The sequence below is a fragment of the Sorex fumeus genome, unplaced genomic scaffold, assembly GCF_029834395.1.
Source record: "Sorex fumeus unplaced genomic scaffold, SorFum_2.1 ptg000037l, whole genome shotgun sequence".
Taxonomy (NCBI): domain Eukaryota; kingdom Metazoa; phylum Chordata; class Mammalia; order Eulipotyphla; family Soricidae; genus Sorex; species Sorex fumeus.
In genome coordinates this window covers 36481167-36508469 of record NW_026606094.1, presented here as the reverse complement: position 1 = coordinate 36508469, position 27303 = coordinate 36481167, and the positions used below count along the sequence as shown (strand labels likewise).

General features: G+C 36.0%; 1 protein-coding gene and 1 non-coding gene across 2 annotated transcripts in view; one reads left to right on the top strand and one right to left on the bottom strand.

Moving 5' to 3' along the window:
• The window catches only part of SEMA3D (semaphorin 3D), a 154372-nt gene that overhangs the window by 88192 nt on the left and 38877 nt on the right, over positions 1-27303 (top strand). Inside the window, exons 7-10 of the mRNA XM_056118199.1 lie at positions 714-856; positions 13054-13168; positions 14250-14319; positions 20804-20948. Coding sequence (XP_055974174.1) covers positions 714-856; positions 13054-13168; positions 14250-14319; positions 20804-20948 — 473 coding nt within the window. The remainder of the gene's footprint in view (positions 1-713; positions 857-13053; positions 13169-14249; positions 14320-20803; positions 20949-27303) is intronic.
• On the bottom strand, positions 25582-25685 carry LOC130027859 (U6 spliceosomal RNA). Its single transcript, XR_008793079.1, has one exon. It is a non-coding gene; the product is annotated as a U6 spliceosomal RNA (small nuclear RNA).

Below are 27303 nucleotides of genomic sequence, written 5' to 3'. Positions count from 1 at the left end.
AATGCTTATTATGGGTTAGGAACTGCCAGATAGTGTTTCACATATACTAAATCACATGGTTATTATATTGCTCATCCAACTCCTTTGATCATATGGGCAGCTTCATAGTAAATATGAGATAACTGAGGCATAAAGAAGTCAAATAATATTTGCAAGATCATTAATAGAGCAAGAGGTAGATAAAAGATATCATTCTAGAAAAGATACCCCAGACCCACACTGGAATTGATCCAAGCCCAGTTGGTGGCTGCATTTTGATTCCCATTTAGAAAAATTTCACAAAACATGAAAGTAATGTAGTATGTCCAAAATGGATGCATTTATATCATTTTTATAATAGGCATCTTTAAACTAGGCATTGTAATTAGAAACAGTGACCCCATCATATAGAGAATATGCAATCATTTGAAAGACTTTAAGTTAATTTCTTTGTAACAATGGTGCGTATCATCCACTTTGTTCTCACCTGTACTTGGGAATACAGAGTAGCCTTGTGCAAGAAGTTTTTGTGTTTCCTTGTGTTTCTACATTGTGTCATGCTTGACTGTCTCATTTCCCACATTCTACCTCTGGTTCTTTTTGTATTATTGCTTTATTCCTAATTGTTTTACCTACAAGATATGAGAGCTGAAATCTTGGCTGAATTATATTATAATATAATTTGCTGAATTATATTAGCATTTTGAATTTTTATCTCCTTTCTTCTCAATCAGGAGCAAAATTTGTTGGAACCTTCCCAATACCAGACACCTATAATCCAGATGATGATAAGATATATTTCTTTTTTCGTGAATCATCGCAAGAAGGCAGCACTTCTGATAAAACCATTCTTTCTCGAGTTGGAAGAGTTTGTAAGGCAAGATATATTTATTTTATTTAAGATGTACATATAGTAACCATTTAATGTTGAAGTAAAATCAATATTATTTATTCATAATTGGCATTTTACAAATATAATTTATATGTCCAAAATTAAAAAAGATGTATTTAAGTTTTTTTCCAGTCTTTTGGATTATTTTCTAGCTCTAACATATGAAATATATATTTGGCAGGTTAATTATTTTATTGTCAGGTGATCCCTTTGCCATTTATTGTTACTGAAATAGCTCACTCTTTGTCCTCATCCATGATGTTTTGTGCACATTCAATACAGGTTTTATTCTAAGCAAAGAAATTTTATTTAAAGGATACAAAGTAAATGTAACCATTTCAAGAGATAGAGTGGGCAGCTCTAGAGAGAGAAGAATGCATGATGAGGTAAAACAATAAATATATGCATAGATACTCTAAAATAATCTTATTTTGAAGTTGGTGCTAGCTTAGAAAAATAGCATGGATATTAAATATTAATAGAATAACATTCTGTATTTTTATTAAAACACACATGTTAAATCTTATATTTATGTTGATCAAAGATTAGGAAAGGAGGTAGGCAAAAAGAGGAAAATATAAAACATTTACATAGAAAAAGATTGCAGCTAGTTTTTTAATATTTTCTATTTTTATATATTGCAAGATAAAACATAAACTGAATCATTTCTGTCTTAATTCTTCAAGTTCATTTAAATGAACAAAGTCTCAAAAAATGATAATGCTATGGCATACTTCTTTTTGCTTCAGTTTGGTGGTTTTTATTCAGCTTTATATTGACTGAAATCACTTTACTTCAATAGACAGACACCTTCAGGTAAACTCTGCAGTTAAAAAGAAGAGCTGTTAGGTTAACAAATACTTCAGTGTGAAGCTTTCTTTGGTCTTATACAAACTTTTCATTTTCTTCCAGCTGAGCCTATCACTTTTGTCTCATCCGTGCCCTTAGGCTTTTGAATGCTTCCAGGGACAGAAATACAAACCACCATTGCACTTTAAAAGTACTAATGAAAACATGGTGTTTGAATAAGACCAACTTGTGAGCACAGATCATTCTTTACCTAGTGTCCTAACCAGTAATGTCTCCCACTGATCCCTTCACCCCGAGGGGACAGATTCTCTTAGAAGCATTCTCATTCTTTTAGACTCTAAGAATTCACAGTAATTTCTTGTGAAACCTTTTGCTGGAGATGAATAGCCATTGGTTGGAGTAGTCCTGGTGCATTGGTGTACTGAAGCATGGCTTCTAACAACAGAATCCCAGCATTGAAAAGCTGTGTTGTATTTTGACAACATTTGTATAAATGAGCTATGTTAAATATGCCATCGAAGATATACAATTAATTAAATGTGTTGCAAAAATCAGTTTTTGAGGAACGTGTATAACCAGAACCTGTCTGTGCATGAGTACAGTACTTCATTCTTGATAGTTCTAATTCATTTGGTACAAATTCATTTAGAGCAGAATAATATTCTTAATCCCAGTAAGTAAAAATTTATTTGAGCTAACTTGAGTGGTAGATTTATTGTTGAGATCTCAGTGGGCTCTATAAATTTCTTATAGTCATAATCTAGTTTCTTAGGATTGACCATCAGATATTTTAGTTGAATTAGGAACAGACTTTTTTAGAACTGAAATGATAGAGTTGTTGTGCATGGATCTTCCCAGAACAAAAACTCTGAGGCCACACACCAAGATTTTGTCATGCTATTGTCTTTGGATAAATAGCTAAAAAATTGTGAGATCCAATAAGGAAATGTGATGGATGCATTTCCTTAAAAACAAAACAAAACAAACCCTATTTTTCTCACATTAGTGTGTCTCTTTACTCAGTCACTATTTTAAATGAACACCATATTCAGAATTTCCCAATTGATTCATTTATCTGTCAAATAATAACTAAATGCTTTTTGTAATTTTTTAATTGCAGCATGTCCCACCCATGTTTTAAACTTTACAAAATAATTTAGTACTAAATTATGGTTAAGAAATGGGCACTTTTAGGTGGAAATATCACTAAGATGATTAAAATATCTTTAAATTTCTAAGAAAAATAGAATCCTGCTAAACAATAGCAAGTCTAATTTTTTTTAAATTATTATTCAGCATCATTGTTATGGTAATGTCACATAAAATGGTTCTTAACATTTGGAACATATTATTCCTCTCTATTCTTTATTTATCCCCATGAAACAGTTATAGTGTTCTATACTTTCAATAATACTAGCAAATGTACACCTAGTCTATGAAACTATATTTAGTTCAATATAGAAGCAACTCTTTAAAATGGAAGAGGTCTTGTTAGAATTACAAGTCAACTGTGGACGTTTTATTTCACTTACAAAGATTTTCCAGTAACATGGGAGTCCTCTGTTTTTTATTCATCCAGAATATTCCCACTGCACCTATTATTTGGAAACATTTGGATTTTGTTTTTCTTGCTCTTGTTGTTATTGTTTTCATCTTAAACTAATAAGCTTCAGGCCAATAAATAACTCTCAAAAATTAAGAGTTTCCTGCTTCTTCAACTAAAGTAAAATGTGTTACATTGACCTGTTAAAGATATAATTTTTCCATCAAATAGTATATAGAGACTGGTAAAGAACAAACTTTCTACCCCCATGAATCAACTCCAGCACCACCATGTAAGCTCTACTACCAGCATTGCTTCAGAGACCCATAAATAAATCTCAAAAGAGAAAAGAGAATAGACTTTCCATATTGACAAGAAACAGTCCTCAAAATGACCAAAAAAATTATTTATAGAATAAGAGAAATGCTTTAAGCTCTATAATTTACTATTCATTACCTTATTATTTTAACACCACCACAAAATATAAGATAACGTCTGTGCAAAATACAGTAGGCCTGGGCAGTAAATCACTGTCCATTTTCTTTAAAAGCTTAATAAAGTGAGAGTAATAGAGAGGCACAAATCATCATCACAATGATGTAATAGAAGTCAGAGCCGAGAAATGTACATATTCAGTGAAGCTCAAGGAATGTTGTCAAGGAATGGGTATATAGTGTTGTTAGTTTTGTTTGTTTGTTTGTTTTTGTTTTTTTTTAAGAATACTTGCATTGCATGTCTGAGTTAGGACCTGGAATTGCATGCCTCAGTTAGGACCTGGTTCTACACCACATGCTCCTAACCCTAGAATTGAAGTTGTTCTGGTGGCCTCTCAGAACCTTGGCATGTGGCTTTGGCAACACACATCCCGAGTCCCAATGAGTGTGACCCAAATAATTTTTATAAAAGAAAAAAAAATTCAAAGAAGTGATGTCCTACAAGGAGAAGAAAAATGGATTAAGAAAATAAAGGGGTAGGAAATTTCAGAAAATGTATTGATTAAAATCATAACAGTGTCTGAAATTGGCCAGAAGTTCTATACTTCAAATCAAAGAGCAAGACTATAATCATGAGGAAATATGGTGCTTAATAAAGAGCAGAGGATGGGGACCAAAGATGGGGAAGAGTATTAGAACATCTGCTGTGTATGTGTGAGGTCCTGGTTTTTATCCTCAATTCTGCATGGTGTTCTCCTATTCAAGCACTGCTCAGTGTGACCACAATAAAAAAAATAAAGGCAACACTCGGGAGTGATGCCCGAGCACTGCAGGAGTGATCTCAGAGCTTGGAGCCATGAGTAATATCTGAGCATATCTGAGTGTGGCCCAAACCCCAACATCCCTGCCCCCATCACATCTGTTTTATACTTCTTATTAGCTCACTTTTAAAGATAGAAAATAAGCGTAGTTTCTCTTTTATGACTATGTTACAAAGGAAATATAAATCTTAAAAATAATAAATAATCTTAAATCACATAATTTGAATATGACAGATACTGAGGGAGATGCTGGAAAACAAGGGTAACTTACCTTTCTGTTTTTAAGCAGCTAAGTTGTTACAAGAAATTGGCGTGCAAGTAGTATAAATGCATGGCCACACTAGTGTGAGTTGTATTAAAAATTATCCATGCACATTGACACAAAGACATTCATGCCATGTATGTGACTGGAATCAAATCACATGGCTGGAATCAAATCACAGAACAGTGCTATAAGGAGTAGAAGGATATAAGTGTTTCTACTGAAGGTTAAGAACAACTTAGTTATAAATTATTACTGGTAAGATAGACTTTTTTATTCATCATAAGTTAAAATTGCATATTTTGCTTATATTTTCAGCAATATTTGTACTTAGAAGATGGATTTTTTTTCTGGGCACAGTCAAATATGTGACATAAATTATGAACACATAATGTACAATTTCATCAAAGCAAATGTTGTAAACAGTAGTAAACGGGGAGGCCAGAGCCTTCTGTACAGCATGTAGGGTGCTAGCCTTGCATGCAGCCAACCCGGGCTCTATCCCATCATCCATGATGGTCTCCAAAATACCTACCACCAGGAGTCATTCTTGAGTACAAAGTCAGGAGTCAGGTCTGAACAAAGTTGGGTATGGCCCAAAAGACAAAAGGAAAAAAAATGGAGAAGTGGACAGGGAGAAATACTAGAAAGTAAAGACACTGGGGAGTTTCCTACAACATTGTTGATCCTGATTACCATAGAATAAATACCTCAGTCTAAATAATCTCTTCCATACTCAGTATTTATCATTGCATATGGCTGAAAATAAATGCTGTTGTTACTACTTTCAATTAAACTACCTACATTTTCTTCATATTTAAAATAAGATGACAAACTAGAACAACTGTGGAGTTCCAAGTCCAATTCCCTAATATTTTGGTTCTAATATTTAATATTTTCAAATTCCCTGAACTGTTTTTATAGACAGTTAATTTTTCAGATCTTCTTAGCCGGGTCATAAATGCTGACTGGCTCAACAGGTGAGAGTGTGAAATTAGTCGACGTAAAGATTTATGTCTATTTACTTTTCAAGTTAGTCTTAAAAGATCTTTTATTATTTTTATCTGTATAATATTTGTCTTCGAGAAAGGTGTGTTGAGTGTGTGTATGTGTTTGTGCGTGTGTGTGTGTGTGTGTGTGTGAGAGAGAGAGAGAGAGAGAAAGAGAGAGTTTCCTTTAAAGATCCACTGTTAATGTGGGGAAATACCAGTGAGACATGATTGTGATTTCTACCTCAAGGCTGTTTTGCATTATTTTTAGATTCTGTTCATTTTTGGAAGTGTTGTCTATTGTTGTCTATTAGCTTACTTATACTAGCCCACTCGAGATTCCAGTTGTAGGTTATGCCAGTTCTCTTTTTTATTCTGCAGTATTCCTTTTGTCCTTGCCAGGAATTCAGTTTGGATGGTCCTTTCACATAACTTGCCCGGAGGTCTAATTAATAGCCCTTTGCTTCAATTCCACTCACATTGTCTATTTTGATATATGGGGGTTTTGGGGGGACAATTACAGCCTTTGAAGAGTTGTACTTTTTTTTAGACTGATGACACTTTCTGTATTTATTGATCTCCAAATTGTGGGGGTTTTTGCTTACTTTCAGTGTCTCACTTACAACCTACATGAGAGATTTAGAGCCCACAAGTTACAGATGTGCTTTTGCTTCATTTCCATCTGTTTTCTTGTCAGAAACTCCAGGGCAAGGATTAATCCTGCCGACTATTTTTTTTAAAATTTAATGAATTTGGAACTTTCCTGAAAAGACTGCTTAGCAGTCTAGATTTTTCTAATTTTAAAATGTTCAATCAGAAATTTATTTGTTTTTTACCATAGTGTAATATTCAAATCCTGGACTTTTAATAATCTTTACAAGTTCTTAAAGAAGTTAGGAAAACATGTTCTCCATTTCTATTATCCAAGGCAAATCTAAAACAGTCATCTCTAAATACCAGAATTCTTTTTTTAAAGGAAAAAAATCTTTTGCCTTGAAAGCCTATACAGAGTTTGTCTCTTAAAATCAGCAATGTTCATTCAATACCTGCCACACACATTTTTTTGGTGTTATGAAAGATTTTTCTTGTTCTCTATGTATGAATTTTTTGAGTTTGTATAATTTTATTTTTTTTTACTCATTTAGTTGAAGACTTTTAGTAGACAAGATAGAAGAAACTTTATTCTTTTTTTTTTTATTGAATCACTGTGAGATACTTACGAAGTTGTTCATGATAGGGAGAAACTTTATTTTATTCTTTTACATTTTAGTGATGCAACATTTTTTGCCTATGTGAAACAGTTTTAACTTTTCCAGTCACATGAAATATTGTTTTTCAAAAGAAGACTCATAAGCTGAAAATAAAGTACCCACCTTTGATCCAATGGGTATACAATATGCCTCTGTCTTTCTTAGTTAATGGGATGTGTTAAGATAACCGCAATTAAGCTTCTCTCAGTTTACTAGTGTATTTTAATATTTATGATATGCTTTTCTTAGGAGCTGCTGGAGATCATATTCTAGGTTTTGATTTTTACTACTAAGCCTCATGATCATAATTTCATGCTTCTAGAAGGCCTTCCTGTGTGTACACGATCCTTATAATCAATAATGACGTTTATAGCCTAATATATGCCATCTGTACTGTTTAAAGACATTCTAAAATCCATCCCCAGAAATAGCTCAGTGAAAATTGAGATAAGACAGAATTAAATTGAACCATTGCTCTAAAAATTCGGTTACAGTGTATCTATATATGTACACAAACATACAAATATATGTGTGCATATACATAGATTTGTATTGCATATATAAAAATATACTTATAATACATAGTTCCTGGCATAAATGAGTCTTTAGGCAATTTGATAATTTATCTTGACACAATACTATTTAAAAGGTGCAAGTCTCTATAAAAAGTCAAATAAAGACTCTGAGTACCATCTTGAAGTTTAATAGAGTGTACATAAAAATACAAAATTATTAATTTCCCTAACTTATTTATTGCATTTGTCAGAAGGGTAAAAAGAATTTATCTGTCTAATAGCCTCATTTTGATAGTTTTGCTGAGAGAAAAATATTTTTGTTGATTTACTATACTGTTTAATACAACAATATTAGCTATGGTATTTAAATGATACTTGAAAAGAAGAAGGTGGTTTTGGTTCAAGATATAATATCTGAGATTTTGAGATTCTGTGTCATTAATAATGAGTAGAATTAATACTTGGGGTGGGCGGGGGCAGGGCCTGGGGGGGAGATGCATATGTTAGGGTTTTGAAAGTGTTTCATAGATTCTTATTCTTTTGCTATACCTAGATACAGAAAAACAGTATTAGGCAAATAAACTGTATGTTAAGCTAAGGAGAATAAACAAGCTCTAATTGTAGTAACAAGCATTCTGTGTTGTTGCTTAAATGCTAACAGTGTCTCATTCCTCAGTGTTTGCCAACTTAAAAACCAAAATGGTGTCCTTTGTACTTTAATTTCAGTTTATGAGTCTTCTTTTTAAAAATGTTATAACAGTATTTCATGTGACTGGTTCGCTGACAAAAGAGAAAAGTTGTGGCCATTAAAATGTACAAGAATAAAATAAAAGTTTTATTTTATCGGTTAATAATTTTCAAATACCTTAGTAAAAGAAATAAAATTATACAAAACAGCAACATAACTGCAAATTTCTGAATGTACACTTTAAAGCATAATTTAAAAGCATAATCTAATGTTTGTTCACAAATGTCTCCAAGACTCCACTAGTTTATAAATCTTCAAGATTTAAGAGCCTAAGTGCTGCATGTCAATAATTACATTTGCCAAGTGCTTCTATTTCCCAATATACAGGTAGAAATGACAATATTTATAAAGAGCTGAGAAATTCTCAAAAGAGATGCTACAGATTTAACAGATGAACCCAGGATATTGACCCAAGGGTCAAAAGACACACTCAATTAAATGCCATACTTGACAACTCATAGCTGCTCTTGTGTCTATGTAAGGACTTAAGTGTGCTGAGACAGTCAAAGGAAAGTGAAATCATCATTCAATTGTCCTGTGATTGATGTACCTATGAATAGATACTGTGGTTAGCAGAATATAATATTTAATTTTATGCAGCTATCACCCAAGCAGAGAACCCAGAAATACTTTATTTTAATGCTGATGAAATATTATGTATTTTATTTCATTGTAGGGTTGGCTTTTTTGTTCCTATTACAGTTTTAAAATGAAATGTTTTAAACGTTCAATAGAAAGCTACAAAGAATGAAACAGGCACTCTCTACCCTTACCACCCACATTGACCATATTTTCATTTAATTTCTTTGTTACTTTTCTCTGTATCTTTGTGTGAGGATGACAAGGCTATTGGTGATTTTACCACAAAGAAACTGTGATAAATAGAGTCATAGAGAAGTGATTGGTGACTAAAAGCTGGTGATTGTGACATCTCAATAATAAATCTATTGTGTTAGTGAGATGGTTGTGTTCTTTAGAACTTCACAAAAAAAGCAAGGAGGTGACAATTTGGTATAAAAGTGGTTACCTCCCTCTCTGCCCTCTTAAGGGCTTAAAGTTCTCAGAGGGGATTGAGTGGATTTGCAAACAAATCCAGAAACTGAGAGCTGGTCAACAAAGTCAGCCAGCTGACACTTCCCTACAGAAGAAATACAACTCCTTGTGATTGAACTTTGCTGTCCCAGGTCATGCTTCTGGATGTCTTTAAGAGTTACTATGCAGCCATTAAATACTTCTAATCCTTCCTGAAAGCTCTTACACCAGAACTAGACTTGTCCCCCTGATGACAGCAGTTGGCTTTCATCTTTGACCTGGATTTTTGTTTGTTTTCATCTTTTTATTCCTTGAGGGATATGGGAAGGCAACTAGATGGGAAGCAAGAGCATTTATATCTTTTTCGTTCAAAATATTGCAATTTTTATTTAATGGGTTAAAAAACACAGTTCAGGTACATTCTTCCTTTCCAGAAAATTTATTGATTGTCACTGTCACTGTCCTCGTGTTGTTCTTCGATTTGCTCTAGCGGGCCCAGTAACGTCTCCATTGTGAGACTCATTGTTACTGTGTTTGGCATATCACGTCATGGGTAGCTTGCCAGGCTTTGCGGTGCGGGCAGGATACTCTCGGTAGCTTGCCAGGCTCTCCGAGAGGGGTGGAGGAATCAAACCTGACTCTGCCAGGCTGGCCACGCGCAAGGCAAATGCCCTACCGCTGTGCTATTATTGATTGTAGTGAGTTAAAAAGTTTGTTCAGGGGCTGAAGAGTTGTACAGCAGTTAAAGGTCCTGCTGTGCATATTGCCAACCCTGATTCAATCCCCAACACCACATTTGTTCCTCTCAAGGATACCTGGGAGTGATTCCTGAGCACAGAGTCAGGAGTGAGCCCTGACACCTGCCTCCTCTGGCCCGAAAATAAAAAAAGTTTGTTTGCATTTATGATAAAGTTGTTACACTTTATATTAAACTATATCTATTAAAAGGATATGGTTGAGCAAATATTTCACTTGTCTGTTTACTAATTTAGAAAAATGACTAGAGTATCTACTCTGCTTAGGGAAAAGCATTAAATCAAACCTAGTCCCTGGAATTCTGTTCATGGTCACTGATAAATTCTTTAGATGTATTTGGTATCTGTAAGAGTTACACAACACAGAATTTTAATATTTATTGCTGACTCTCAACAATTAAAATAATAGGCAAGAAAATTTAATATATGTAACAATGTAAAAATTAAAATATAAAAGTTTTATTAGAGATCCATTTTGTAGAATAAGAATTCTGCTAAAGAAAATCAAGAAATTAGGTATGTGAGTTTATATTTATTAAATAATAAAGAATATTCCCTTTAAAAGGAAAATTTTTGATGAAAGATGGGGAAGGAGTCTGGACTGGCTCTTTAGTGGTCAATGTGGTAGCATATACTTTGAAGAGGAATGAAATTTTATCCCTGAAATATCCAGTCATGTACTAACATCAACTCATAAAAAAGAAAAAAATGAAAGTCTTCACAGATAATACCTTCACATCTGTAGACATCTGAAATAATCCAACACCTAGTTGAATATTGATTATATTTGTCATTGGAAAATGACATAAGTGCTATGGACAAAACATAAATTTAGGAGCAATTATAGATACTTGATTATTATATAGAATGTGGTTTGCATGTATTATTTTTTAAAAATAGAGCTTATTATTTCACCTCTTTGTTATTTGTTAAATATTTACTCATCAGTCTATACTAAGAGCACATATATGCCTTTGGCCTTGGTTTATAAATTTCCTTTTCTTTGATATTAACTCAGTTAACTCATAATGTTTTCCTCCACACTTTGGTTTATCTTAATTTCAGTTTCTCTGGCCCTCAGCTAAACAAAATTTATTCTGGCTTTGATACATGTTCTAAGTTGCTCCACCTGCTCTTCTTTATCTGTAGCGCCCATGACCTAGATAATTTCCTGAATCCATTTCTGCATGTCTGAACCCACCCCATGTACTATTTTAAAGATAATGTTAAATCTAACTCTCTTTAGTGAAGATGCTTTTCCATGTGAAAAAAAACTGAGAAGACACAAATTCTTTTAGTTAAATGAATAAGGGAGTGCATTTACTTTTTGGTGAGAATTAAAGAGTAATAGAAAATCAACTAAATGGCAGTTTGATTTTTTTATTACTATGTTTAAGCAATTCTGAACAGTATCAATAACATAATACTTCCCCAGAAGCCTTTTGTTATTCCAAGTTCTAGATAAGCACAGTTGTGATAACTGTATTTTTGCCTTAAACACACACACATGCATACACCTATACATATATAATCAGCCCCCAATAATCTGATTTCAGATGCATATGCATTCCAAGAATTGATTTACGTGATTTGTAATTATTTAAATCCATTTAAAACAAGTGAGATGAAATTCACAGTTTGGTGTAAATTTATTTGTGAAGTATAAACTGATGCAGAGAATATTCTGTTTTGTTCAAGATGATTTTTTAAATTATTGCTCGTTACTGGGCCCGCTCGAGCAAATCGACGATCAACGGGAGGGCCTTTACCTTTACCTTTACCTTATAGATGTTAAATTATTATTTCTATAAAAATGTTGCTGGATTCAAGTGTTTAGCAGATGGGAGTGTAAAACATGGCTCACTCTAGGTATTACATTGCACCCTCAGTGTTCAATACTAAGGCTATAAAGATAGCAAAGGGCTCTAGTCTCCAGGACTTCATTTGCCTCCTCGGTGCTCCATAAATCTAAGAGTCTCTTGAGTTTTCTGTTACTATCAGTGTAGCTAAGACTTTGGATTTCTCTCTAGACCCTCTTTAATGCTAAATGAAATGATCTTACTCAGCTTACTCCCCTCTAGCGCTTTCATTGCAGAATTGTGACTATTCAACCCCTGATACCACAAAAAACAAACCATAGATTTATATCACAAAGTATTCTTATTTAATTTACTATAAACATACCAGATCCAGTTGAGTAAAATTATTAATTTGATGGTCATATATAGGCTATTATATAAAAGTAATAAAAGTAATTCCTTTTATGGTGAATTATCAAATAGAATAGTCTTTGTTTATTTCATATATTTACTGCTTATATTTTGGTAAATGTCCAAAGAAACACTTGAATGAACCATTTCAAAGTAAATAAACATGGAAAATATAAATTAGCATTTAAAACACAATTGCTTTTATTTCCATGCTAATATATAAATATTTATGTTGTGTTAGTGTCTGCTTCACAGGTTACTACATTTAGAAAAGACCAAGTATATTTTCTAAAGGATGGAATGCTGACCTGAAACATGCATGTAATATACAAGTCAGTGATGATATTGATGGAAAACAATTTGCTTCCTCTTTGCTGAATATATTAACAAATTTTCTTATTTAATCATCAAAGTAACTATATTTGAAGGCTTTAATACTATTTTATTAATGAGGATACATAGAGAAATATTTAAATATTCTTTTATATATCACAGTGAAAACTGGCAGAGGTGAGATTGTGATTCAAAGTTTTTCATATTTGTCATAGCTTTGCATCCAGCTGCTCACAAGTGGAGCCTTAATTGCTTACAATATTTTCATTCAATCATAAGAAAAGCATTTATGTTAACAAACAAAACTTTGCCTTTTTTTCTCATTCGTAAGTTTAAGAGTTTGAATCTATACGCTCTCTGTCTTGTAAGCAATGACGTTAATGAAACGCAGACTCTACAATAGCCACCAATTTTAGTTGATACAAGAATTGTATTTCTAAGTCTGTATCTTTACAGTTTTCACTTTTTTTTATCCCCCAGAATGATGTAGGAGGACAACGCAGCCTGATTAACAAATGGACAACTTTTCTTAAGGCCAGATTGATTTGTTCCATTCCAGGAAGTGATGGGGCCGATACTCACTTTGATGAGCTTCGTAAGTCCATATCACTTTTTAAAAGTTCTTACTACCTAATTAAGCAATTTGACATTTATTTTGCTTTACCCCAAATGCCTAACTATAGCCCTTAATCCATTTTATAAGAATGACTCAATAAATCTGAATACACAAATATTATTGAGGTGTTTGGGCTTGGGTACACATTATCGATGAATCAATACCTCTTTTTCTAAGACTTCTTTGTCTTAGTGAGTAAAATGAAAATAAAGCAAGTGAAAGAAACTTTCTGACTCTGGGACTATAGAGTACATTCATTCTCAATGCTAACTTCAACTATGGAAGGTGGCACTACCTATAGGTGGTAAGAATTTGGGTTTTTTATTCTACTCATGCCCTCTGCTGGACAGCACTGGAAATTTGGTGAATTCTTCCATTTATAAAGAATACTCAGAAAAGTATTGCAATTTCTTGTCTTTCATTTCATCTTTTGCTTTTCTCAAACATGATCCAAGGAATAGCTTTTGGTTATATGTTAGTTTCGCATAATTAGATATTAAGATTTCATTTTTTTAATTTATTTTCCACTCCTCAAAAACGATTGTATCATTTCACTATTTGTCAGCATTGTGTTTTACTCTATATTCAGTATTCATTAATAACTTATTTATAAACACGTTCATATATTAAATAATATTTTAAATAAACTGTTTATGCAGTTTAGTATAACTTCTGTGTTAATTACTTGTGAAGCTATTTATTTTGTGACCAAATGATTGAAAAAAATAAGAAATTGACACAGTCACACAATGGAGATAAAACACTTTTTTCTTGTTTAGCATCTTCTATTTTTAATATTAGGCTTATGATTGAAAAGTTTGTGGGGTTATCAAAGTGAACTATTCTATTTATAAATAATAAAAATAAACACCTAACAGATTAAAATGTCACACTACTAGTAAGAAAATTAGACTTTTAATTACTTATGTGCAATTTAATGATATTCATTGATATCTGGTTTTTGTGTACTTTTTGAAATCTCAGAAAATATTTCACTAAGAAAGGCAAACATATTATACTAAAAAATAAAGTAACTGGAATTATTCTTCCCCATAAATAGAAGATATTTATTTACTCCCTACAAGAGATGAAAGAAATCCTGTAGTATATGGAGTCTTCACCACAACCAGGTATGTTCAAAAAAGTTGATAACTCTTCTAGAGAATTATCTAGTGTATGTAAGCAAATAAATATGTACTCTTTCCATTTCTTCCTTTGTAAAGGTAGTTGTCAAAGATTTTTAATGCTATTTTATTATGTTTCCTGGAAATCCTTTTTTTTTTCATCAATACCTAAAGGTATCCTTGTTCTTTTTATAACAACAGAGTATCCCCTGGTTCACTATAACAGTGTATTTAACCATTCCCCTTTGCCTAGACGTTTTCATATTTTCATTGTTGGTGCTATTGATGCTCAGCAACGAGTGTTGCAAGTGCAGCATTCCCTAGTGAGCACATATATGTCATCAGACAGATTCCCAGACTAAAATCACTGGGCACAATGATATATTACATAATCATCATGATAAATCATCAAGCTTTGTGACAAAAAGGTAGTATTAAAGAAATGCTTGTCTTAGGGGCCTAAATGCTAGTCCTGAGGGCAAGGTAATTTGCTCTGCATTCAGTTGCTGACCCACATTCTATCCCTGATACTACCTATGATCCTCTGAGTACCACAAGAAATGATCAGTGAACACAGAGCCAGGACTAATCCCTGAGCACTGCTGGGTGTGGCCCCCCAGAAAAACAAAGAAAGAAAAACCTGACCTTGTGTTGTGCTTGTTATTTATTTATTTTCTTTAATGGAAGAGTACTGCTATTTATTCAGCCACTGATTAGGCTGATTGAATTGTGCATGAACTCCACCTTACTTTTTTTTTCATTTTTTATAATTTTATTTATTGAATCACCGTGAGAGCAGTTATAAAGCTTTCGGGTTTAAGTCTTGGTCATACAATGAAACACCCATGTCTTCACCAGTGCCCATTCTCCACCACCAAAAACCCCAGTATACCCCCATCCCACACCCTCCCCCTACTTGTGGGGCAGATGATTTCCACATTACTCTCTCTCTACTTTGATTACATTCAATATTTTAACACCAGACCCACCATTATTATTTGGGATTTTACCCCCAACACTCAGATCTGCTGAAAAGGCAACAGTAGACAATTTGTTTTCTGTTGTTGGTTATGAATAACATATGATGTTGCATGGCTGCATTAGTGGCTGCGCTATTTTGAAATTCTGAAATTTTAACAATTAAATACGGAGGGATTTCTGCCAAAACCTGCTGGGTTCCGAAATTTGTTCCTGAGTCTCTGGGATCATGGCCGTTAAACAGCTTGATCAGAAAAGCCAATCGTGGGCAGCGACTCAGGATCTTGTTGGCATGGGGAGGAAAGGGCAGGCTCCACACCCATCCCATTGTGCCCCACGTGTCTCATCACTGAGGGCCCAAACATGACTGTCCAATGACCTCTGGAGGATGGTGGCCACCAAACCACCAAGGGGAAGCAGGCAGAGGGACAGCACCCTTTCCCCCCTGGGGTGGCCTGACAAGAGTAACCCACTGCAAGGTCCGGACGCATTTCTGTCAAAAGCCTCTGGGTTTCGAGATTTGTTGCTGAGTTTCTGGGATCCTGGACATTTAACAACTTGATCAGGAGCCAGAGAGGCCATTTGTGGGAGGCAACTCGGGGTTTCCTTGGGGTGAGGAGGAAACGGCCGGCTCCACCCCCATCCTGTGAGGCCCCACGTGTCTAGTCACTGTGGACTCAAACCTGACTGTCCAGTGGCCTCTGGAGGATGGCGGCCACCAGGTCTCCAGGGGGAACAGGCCAAGGCACAAAACCTATTCCCACCTGGGGTGGCCCAGAGCTGGTAACCTACTGCAGGGACCGGACACATTTCTGCCAAAAGCCACTGGGTTTTGAGATTTGTTTCTTAGTTTCTGGGATCATTGCTATTAAGCACATGATCAGGAGCCAGAGAGGCCGTTCATGGGGGCAACTAGGGGTCTCGTTGGAACGGGGAGGAAAGGGCCGGCTCCACCCGCATCCTGTGATGCCCCACATGTCTCATCACTGCAGGCCCAAGCCTGACTGTCCAGTGGCCTCTGGAGGATGGTGGTTACTGAACCACCAAGGGGAAGCAGGCGGAGGGACAGCACCCTTTCCCCCCTGGGCCTGGCAAGAGTAACCTACTCTTCATGCTCTAGAGGCAATTTTTGACTTAATCCAGAGCCTGGCAGCTTGTGGCAGAAAATTGAATGGACCATGCATTAAACTATGGCTCCATGCCTCCCCGGGAGGGAAAGGGTGTTGCTCCCTTCAGCCCTTCCCCCCCCCCGCCCCCCCCCCCCCCGGCAGCACGGTGGCTGCCACCTCAGAGCTTATTGGAATGCCAGTTATGAGCCGGCGGCAACAGGGCAACTGCAGTCTCATGGGAAGGGGGGTGGTACCGGCTCATCCTTCACGCCCTTCTGAGGTCACGAGCTGCCCCCCCCCGCAATGAGTGGCTCTATGGTGCAGCCATAACACCAGATGCACAGAAACCAATCTCGTAATTATCAGGATCTTTGCAGAAATCCAAGATCATTATTTGACTCTCATAACCAGCTATAGAAAACAAAGTATTTCACAATGCCTTTTCAGCAATTCTAATTGTTGGGGGGGAAATTGTAAACAATAATGGTGCATCTTTTGGCAAAATAATGAATGTAATCAATGTCCATAAAAGTTAAGTAGGATTTATCTGCTTCACAGGCATTGGGAGGGGTGATGGGGGGGGGGGGGGTATATTGGTGTTCTTGGTGGTGAAAAATGAGTACTGGTGAAGGAAAAGGTGTTTGATCATTGTATGACTGAGACTTAAACCTGAAAGCTTTGTAACTTTTCTCACAATGTTTCAATAAAAAATATAAGAAGAAAAAATAAAAAAATTATGAAAAAAATAAGAGTAGCTTACTGCAGGGTCTGGACGCATTTCTGCCAAAAGCCACTGGGTTTCGAAATTTGTTTCTGAGTCTCTGGGATCATGGCCATTAAGCAGCTTGATCAGCAGCCAGAGAGGCTGTTCATGGGCGGTGACTCGGGTTCTCATTGGAATGGGGAGGAAAGGGCCGGCTCCACCCGCATCTTGTGATGTCCCATGTGTCTCATCACTGTGGCCCCAAACTCGACTGTCCAGTGGTCTCTGGCAGATGGTGGTCACCGAGCCTCCAAGGGGGAGCACCCAGAGGGACAGCAACATTTCCCTCCTGGGGTGGCCCACCAACAGTAACCTACTGTGGGGTCTGAACGCATTTCTGCCAAAAGCCACTGGGTTTTGAGATTTGTTTCTGAGTCTCTGGGATCATGGCCATTAAGCAGCTTGATCAGGAGCCAGAAAGGCCATTCATGGGTGGCAACTAGGGGTCTTGTTGGGACTGGGAGGAAGGGGTTGGCTCCACCCCCATCCCGTGAGACCCCGCGTGTCTCGTCACTGTGGGCCCAAACCTGACTGTCCAGTGGCCTCTGGAGGATGATGGCCACCAGGCTGCCAGGGGCAATAGGCCAAGGAATGAAACTTATTCCCACCTGGGGTGGCCCAGTGCCAATAACCTACTGCAGGAACTGTACGCATTTCTGCCAAAAGCCATTGGGTTCCGAGATTTGTTTTTGAGTCTCTGGGATCATGTCCATTAAGGAGCTTGATCAGGAGGCAGAGAGGCTGTTCGTTGGCCGTGACTCGAGGTCTCGTTGGTGTGGGGAGGAAAGGGCCAGCTCCACTCCCCATCCCGTGAGACCCCATGTGTCTTGTCACTGCGGGCCCAAACCTGACTGTCCAGTGGCCTCTGGAGGATGGCGGTCACGGGGCCGCCAGGGGGAACAGGCCAAGGCACAAAACTTATTCCCACCTGGGGTGTTCCAGCCCCAGTGACCTACTGCAGGGTCCGGACACTGCCAAAAGCCACTGGGTTTCGAGATTTGTTTCCTAGTCTCTGGGATCATGGCCGTTAAGCAGTTCAATCAGGAACCAGAGAGGCCACGCCTCCAATTATATAGCTGATCCGGAGCTGGTTTGTAGGTGTGTCTCCCACATATCTAACTTCTGGCCATTTACTTTCTTGGTAAAATTTGCTCCAATATTTGGGATTTGGCCAAAGCACAGAAGCAATTTTGGGATTTGGCCAAAGCACAGAAGCAATTTTGGGGTATCTGGAAGTCTGAAGGTGCCATCAGTCTGCTGATGCACTTGCTTCACAGGTACAGATTGATCTGCTGGTGGCACCATATCCCCAGGCTTGTTCTTTTTAAAACATCAATACATGTTGCTATATTTTCACTTCTAGAAGTATGTGAGTGTGGTTGCTTATAACCATTTAAGTAGTACCTAGTTTAGACATTACTTGTTAATACATGGAATTAGTTACACAAAAAAGAGGAAAAAAAAAACAACTAGGAATAAGCATGAGTTAAATTTAAAATATTTTCCTGATTTCTACCTTATAATCTTTTCTTCTCTACACTAATGTCTACTTTTATCACAGATCCAATGACTTACTTCCAAGTTATCCCAGCATCTTTAAAACCTTTTTTTAAAATATGTGAGTTCTATTGTCTTAATTTTGTTTAATTAAATAACTTATATTTAGCTACCTTTAATATATGTCTTTATATATTTTTAGTTTGTAAAGATATTGCTATAAATGATACATTCTTTGAAATGTCTTTCACTATTTAATAACTATGTTTCAGTCTTTATGACTAGCTGTTAATACTGAATGAATTGGTGGCAGTGGTATTGGTATCAGAGGAATATATTTATTGTCTCCTTCTGAAAAATTTGTTAAGATGTTTTGCAGGCAATTTTTATGTGCATTATTTTCCTCATGAAGTCCACCAGAGCTTATGTATAAGTTTAAATAAACTATTGGTTAAAAATTATCAAGAAAAAATAGACTAAGTATGAGAATAAAGATGTCCTAGAATGCTATTACTCTGTACTACACTTTCCTGCCAATTTATAAATTTAAATATATATGTTTAAATATAAACATGTTTAAATATATATGAATATATAAATTTAAATATAAAGTTTATTATTTAATTTATTAATTTATAAATTAATAAATTTATATTTAATTTATTAAATATAAAATTTTAAGTTCAGATTCATGTATATCTTTTGTCCAATGAGAAGATAAATTAGCAGTCTTTAATCATGATGCCTGATTACTTTAAAATGTCATAGGTAGGGGTAGATAAGGCATTTGCCTTGCATGCGGCCAACCTGGGTTCGGTTCCTGGCATCGAATATAGTCCACTGGGCCCTGCCAAGAGTAATTCCTGAATGCAGAACCAGGAGTAGCTCCTGAACATCACCGAGTATGACACAAGGCCAATTAATTAATTAAATAAAATGTCATAGACTGTGTGATTTTTATAATTTTATAAATTAATTACTTCCTGTAGCACCAGTTTTATCCTAGTTGTCAGTTTACTGTCACTTCCTTCAATTTCTCACTAATGTTATTTTAGGAATGGTTAATGATTAATCCATTCATGCTGGGAAATTTTTAGTTCAGTTATGTAGTATTGAGATGCTTTGTCTCTTAGATCATTAAAGGTAAACTTGTTTTTAAGAGCTGAGATAACTGACAGTGTTGGACACAAACAAAATGTCTTTCAGAGCCAGAGAGTTAGTACAGGGGCTAAGATGCATGTTGCATGTAGCCAGCCTCAGTTCTACCCCTGGGACTGCACATGGTCACTGAGTACCACCAGAGTAAGACCTGAGCACTGCCTAGTGTGACCCACCTTTCTGCAAAGAAAATACATGTCATTAATGTTCAGAAATAAAGCAAAAACCAAACAGCTGATGACATAACTAACAATTTTTGTTATTAGTTTGCAAAAACTTGTAGTATTATCATGTATTTTGTATATAAATTATGGGGCTCCAATTATTAACTTTAGAGATTAGATAAGTGTTATATGTAAAATCCAAAATCAATGATTTTTTCAACAATTTTAATTAAAAATATTAAAATATTATATGATAAATTGATAGACTATATATAGTCAGTTAAGTACATTAAAAACCAAATAAGTTATACACTTGTGCTTTCTGTATCTTTATTATTCCTTTTTTTAAAAATCAGGAAATGCAAATTTATTTTAGGATGTTTTAGAAAGTGCTATGCTAAAATAAGTTAAAAAAATTCAAGAGCATCTAAATAAATTTTGTTTATGTTCTTCATTGCATTTTTCTCTTAGTCCTACAATTTTTCTAAGTAGTTCTTACTTATCCATTAGATATATCATCAAGTATCAATCTAAATTCTTCTTCCTCTATGAAAAGATTCCAGTCTGCTTTTTATTGGGGATAGACATCCATGGACCTGCCCACTAGCTCAACTGTTTATCTTCAATATAATTATTATCAAGTTCTATTCTTTTTTATACAAGATAATGTGTTTTAAGCTCCTTGAGGACATAGGTACATTTGTCTACAACTCCTATTAAACAAATATGCTAAATAGTTTGTCTGCAGTAGCTGATAGAATTTATGCGCAATAAGTGTGCATTGAACTAGTGAATTAGTGATTCCGGTTGTTGTCTTTCAGTTCCATCTTCAAAGGCTCTGCTGTCTGTGTATATAGCATGGCTGACATCAGAGCTGTGTTCAACGGTCCCTATGCTCATAAGGAAAGTGCAGACCATCGTTGGGTGCAGTATGATGGAAGAATTCCTTATCCCCGACCTGGCACTGTATGTATCAAACTTTGTAACAAAAGACTTTTCTAATCTTCACATGCTCTTCTTAATGTCATTATAATAAGTTGTTATTCATCAAAGCACAATGCACTATGGATTTTAAATTATTATTTATATGTAATAATATATCAGCATTTTCATCCTTCACTGTCACTGTCCTCCCATTCATTGATTTTCTTAAGCGGGCACCAGTAACATCTCTATTGTGAGACCAGTTACCGTTTTTTGGCATATCGAATATCTCACGGATAGCTTGCCAGGCTTTGCTGAGTGGGCGGAATACTCTGGGTAGCTTGCCCCCTCTCTCTGAGAGGGGCAGAGGAATCAAACATCAAACCCGGGTCGACCACATGCAAGGCAAACACCCTACCCGCTATGCAATAATGCAAGCAATAGCTTGCTCCAGCCTCATTCTTCACTAGAAGTTCAAATTTTTATTTTGAGGAAGAATTGCATCAGATAATCAACAATATTATAATGAATAGACTAGGCTTAGAAAAAAATTGTTTAACCTCAATATATCTGTAAAGAATTATTAAATTAATATAGTACATAGAATGGCAAGTAATCTGATAGATGGAAATACCAACTACGGCTTTTTCCCCACTTCTTACTCTGCATATAGCTGGTCTTCTAGTCGACCTCTACTTTGAAAATATTAAATCAATTATAAATGATTTACATCATTTAAATGACTATTTTCTTGTCAGACATTAGTATTTTTCTTTATCATGTTGCATCTTCGAATACTGTTGGTTAGATCTGAGACATGAGCTACTAGAGAAACTCAAGTGTAGCATTCTATTTATTTGTATATTGTTTTGACCATATTAACAGTCCTCAGGGCTTACCCCTGGTTCTGCACTAAGGACCACTCCTAGTGGTGCTCAGCCGCCATAGAGGATGCTGGGGATTGAACTTGCTGGCTGTTTGCAAGGCAAGCACCCTGTCTGCTGCACTGTCCCTCCAGCGCTCCCCACCAATGTATTGAAAGTTATGTTTTTTTAAAGCATGTAAAAGTAAGAGGTGTGTTTTATAGTTATTTTAGCTTAAAAAACTGTATAGTATGAAATTTTCTTGCTTTGTTAATATGAGTAAAATAGATTGTAAAATAATTTGGGGTTGATTGATCTAATTGGAAAATACCATTTATTTTTCTTTAACTAAGGATTCACTTTGAATAGTAATGCCAAGATGTAAAAAATAATCACCAAATCTTGAGAAAAATCATTGACTTAATGCTTCAAATTTTACTAAAAAATATCTTTTGGGTTTTTTGTTTCTCTCTTTTTTGGTTCACACAAGTGATGCTCAGGAGTTACTCTTGCCTCTGCTCTCAGTAATTACTCCTGGTATGCTCAGGGGACCATATGGGATTCAGGGGATTTAATCCAGGTCAGCCACATGCAAGAAAAGCATCCTACCCACTGTACTATCTCTCCAGCCCCAAAGCATGATATTGTTATATGTTTTTCTTTAAGATAAAATGGCCGATAGTCAGGCTTTCTGAATTACCTTTCAGTGTTCTTTTATTTAGCGATTCAAGAGCACATCATATAACTATTTTTGCTCTGTCACAACTGCCTCTTAAAGATTAGGGACATGACTTAGCAGTGGAAAAATTGCTCTGCATTTTTGAGACCCTTGGATTCAATCCTATGCAACACAAACACACACATGCAGAAACAAACACACAATCCCTCACTATTAATGTGTTTTAAGGGATGTTTTCTTGACTATTTACAAATTAAGTTTTATATAAATAAATTTTTACAAACGATACAATTTTCAGATTTCACTTTATTTTCTTATCAGAACAGTTTTTGCTTGATTTATTTTGATTTATTATAAAATGATATATAGAAATATAGTATTATAGCAATATCTTATATATTCTATTTTTTAACTCTCTGACAATAACATAGGATATAGACTGTTTGGGAAAAACCTTCAAAAGTTTTTATAAATCTTAGTTGTCATACTGACTCTCTAAAACAAGTTCTCTCTTTCTTTGTTATTTTTTTCTTTTCTTTCTTTTTTTTTTTTTTTTTTTTTTTTGGTTTTGGGGCCAAGCCCAGCAGTGTTTAGGATTACTCCTAACTTTGCATTCAGAAATTGCTCCCGGTGGTGCTCGGGGAACCACATGGGATGCTGGGGACAAAACCCAGGTTGGCTGTGTGCTAGGCAAGTGTCCTACGTTATCCACTGCACTTTGCTCCAGTCCCAGACTAGATATATTTTTAATATCAACCAATTAAAAAGCAGTCTCAGACAAGCATGGTAACTTGCCTACGGTCACAAAGCTCTGAGTGGTACAGTCAGGTTAAAGTTCAGATACTTTGACTGTAGCATCCAAGTTTTTAATCCTTGTACTAATCTCTATATTGATATTAAATTAGCCTTTTTAAGAAAAATATTAAAATTCAGAGATGCATTTTAAATTAGGTCTTAGGTATCCAAAATGATTACATTTGAACTATTGCTCTAAATTTAAGAAAAAAATTAGAGCACTCAGTCCATTTTGAAAGCATATAAAATTTTCTAGATGTTATAAAAAATAATTTGGGATAGAAATCATCATATTAAATACAGAAAATTATTTCCAAACAAATGTACAAAAGTTTATTCTTGCAGTATTTGGGGGATTGAACATATTTATCAAAATGATCTCATCAGTGCATCCAGATGTTTATTTCTTGGTGATGATAGTTCAGATTTGGTGTTTGCAGATGTGTGGGATGTCCTTTCTTCACTGTTCTGCCTGTCGTAAAGTTGACAGTATAAAGGACTTCTTCCCAAGGTGCATGTCTAAAATGAGAATAAGTGACACTCGCCACCCCTTCCACATACACACAGCAAACCATAAGTGCAGTAGGAGAATTTTTCTTTAATGAAAAAAAAACCATCACAATCTATTTAACAGCCCAGTCATTGCTCCGAGGGTACTCAAAATGTAAAATGTTTACATTGTAAATACTTTTGGGAATAGTTAAAAAAAAATCTAGGGAATGGACAGTATCCAAACTAACACACACACACACACACACACACACACACACACACACACACACACACACACAGCTTAACTTACTTTTCTTCTTAAGATTTCAGAAAAAGGAAAAATGCTTTTAGGTTCAAGAGACACCATCGAACAAAGTTATTCCTTTAATCCTTTCTAAATACCAGTGTTTCTCAAAGACTTCCTTTGCTCTCTTAAGTATGTAAACATTTGCATCTGAAGCTAAGCTTTGAGAATACACTTTATAATAGATTTTTTTCTTTTTTGAATATGTTCTTATGTTTAGGTAACATGATTACAAAAGTGTTAAAAGTTATGGTATCACTATAAGGAAGTTACTTTATCTGTTGCCTGTGGGTGGGTCACTGTTAAAATAGAAATGTGATGGGCCCAAAGAGACAGAATAGGGTTAAGTCATTTGTCTTGCATGCTGCTGACCAGGTTGCTCTGGCAACCACCTTGGTAACCACCGGGAGTCATCCCTGAGCACAGAGCTAGGAGTAAGCCCTGAAAACCTCTAGGTATAGCTTCATCCCCAAACCTGGAAGAAACAAAGAATCAGTGATTGAATGTGACGTGGAGAATCACAGGTCACTTTACTAAAATCATTGTTGGATAATTTTCTTTCTATGAAATGTCAGATGTTTATAAATAAATTTTTACATTTGTTATAAAGTTTAAATAGATTCAGTGGAAGACCACCATTGCTTTTCCATTCTTTATAACCATACTGCTATTCAGTATGGCTTTTTGTTTGTTTTTTTGGGGGGTCACACGGAGTGGTTCACAGGGTTTACTCCTGACTCTGAGCTCAAGGATCACTGCTAGTGGGATTCAGGGGCTGTATGTGTTGCCAGAAAGTGAGCCTGGTCAATTGCTTGCAAGGCAAGTACCTTATCTGTGATATTCTTACTTCAGCCTTTAAATCTGAGTTTAAGTTGTTGGCTCAGCAGTGTTTTCTACCAATATTATCACTCACGCACAAAAAAGCACTGTAACATTTGGTATGCCATCATCACTTTATTTTTTCCTTTATTTTAATTTTCACACAATTCTGTTTTTCCGTGATAGGAGACCCTAATTTTGCCAGGCTTTCCCTAACCAGGAGGCCTAAATTCACACTTCCTCATTTTAAGTGATACTTCTGCCCTCTGCTGTTCAAATAGAATAAATGAATAAGCAGTTTGGTTGAAATTGTTTTTTATCAATCATTATAAAAGATTCCAGTGAAATGTAATATGGAGAAAACCACAGATCTACTATGGAAGTCAAATTAGGTCAAGCCCAAAATGTCAAGTTTCTAGGAGACTTGAGATCTGGGGAGTATACAGAAAGGCAAAATATTTCATATTTGATATTTGATGCACTAACAATGATTCCTTCTGTAGTTTTATGGTGTTCATAAGAAATTTTAAGGATCTATGGCTTAAATGTAAAAGGTACAATATGAATGCTTACAAATATAAATGCATATAGAAAATAATGCAGTATTTGTCATTCTATGACTGCCTGGAGCCAGTATACTAACCAAAACATAGGAAGTAATTGTTTTTTAGATACAGATAATTGCAGTTGTTTTGTTCATTTTATTTTTGTTTTTGAAAGATATGGAACATGAAAAGTTTCACGAATTTACCTGTCATCCTTGTGTAGGGATCATGCTAATTTTTCTCTATCTTTCAAATTTTGGTATACGTGCTGCCGAAGTGAGCTAAATAATTGCAGTTTTTACAGTGAAATATTTTTCTTTATTATGGGAGTTGGAGTAATGCCAAAAATCCAACCCAGATCACCTCAAGCTATTCAGGAAAAGTATATGCCATCACTTGATCACTTGATCACTTTACTTCCCGTTAATCGTCGATTTGCTCGAGCAGGCGCCAGTAACGTCTCCATTTGTCCCTGTCACATGCCAGTGTAGCCCAATGGGGTCTGTTCATTCTAAGAATACGAAGATCCTCAAACCGATCGTTCATGATCTTGATGAAGAAGTCTGACCAAACTTGATCGTCGACAGAGGTCGGAATTCCAGATTCTTTCTCTCATTTGAGTGAAACATGATACTCCAAGCATAGCTCTTTCAATTCCTCTTTTGGAGACTCAAATAGTATTCTCGTCCTGTTTGCATAGGGCCCAAGTCTCTGAGGAGTATGTTAATACAGGAAGGACAGTGGAATCAAAGAGATGTACCCAGAGCCGGAGATTCTTTGTCCTCTTAGCTATTTCTTCAATGCTCTTGAAGGTGTTCCAAGCTGCTCTCTTCCTCCTGCACAACTCAGGTGCCAGGTCATTCATCATGTTGACTTCTCGACCTAGGTACACATAATTGTTGTATTCGGAGATGGTTGTTCCATTGAGAGCAAATGGAGCATCAGGAAAGAGGCTATTTCTCATAAACATTGTCTTCATAAGATTGAGCTGTAGTCCGAACTTTCCACACTCACAGTCGAAGTCGGCCAGCATTTGTGTCGCTTGGCTAATGTTTGGTATTATTAGAACAATGTCATCGGCAAAGCGGAGGTGGTATAGTTGCCGACCATCTATATTCACTCCCATTTCTTCTCATTCCAGTCATCACATGATGCTCACGAGGGTGGCACTGAAGAGTTTCGGTGAAATGGTATCACCCTGCCGAACCCCTCTCTTGACATGGATGATTACTTCTTAGTAGAATGGTGAGATCCTGGTAGTGAATCCATAATACAGCTCACGGAGGATCCTGATGTATTGAGTTTGAATGCCCTGATTGGCTAGGGCTTCAATGACCACTTCCGTATCAACAGAATCAAAGGCCTTCTTTAAATCAATGAACGTTAGACAAAGCGGCATCTTGACCTCCTGAGAAACCTCAATGAGCTTGGTTATCGTGTGGATATGGTCGATGGTGCTAAATCCTTTGCTCGCATGGTTGTTCTTCATCTAGTGTTCTGCCAACCCTATTCAGGATGACTCGAGTGAACAGCTTGTAGATGACAGACAATAGGCAGATTGGGCGATAGTTGCCAATGTCTTGGATGTCTCCCTTCTTGTACAGTAGTACAGTCATGCTGGTTTTCCACTGGGACGGAACCTTGCAATCAGACAGGTAGCATGTGAAGAGCCGAGCCAGCGTATTGATGAGTATTGACTGCAGGTTCTTCAGGTGTTCGGGTCTGACCTTGTCTGGGCCGGGTGCTGTTCGTTTCTTTACCGACGAAATGGCATGTCGGATTTCGGAAGGGAGAACATTGGGAATGACATATCCATCCTGTGGAATTTGGTATGTCAGCAGGTGGACATGGCTATCGAAGAGATCTGAGTAGAAGTCATGAATAACCTTCTCCATTGCCC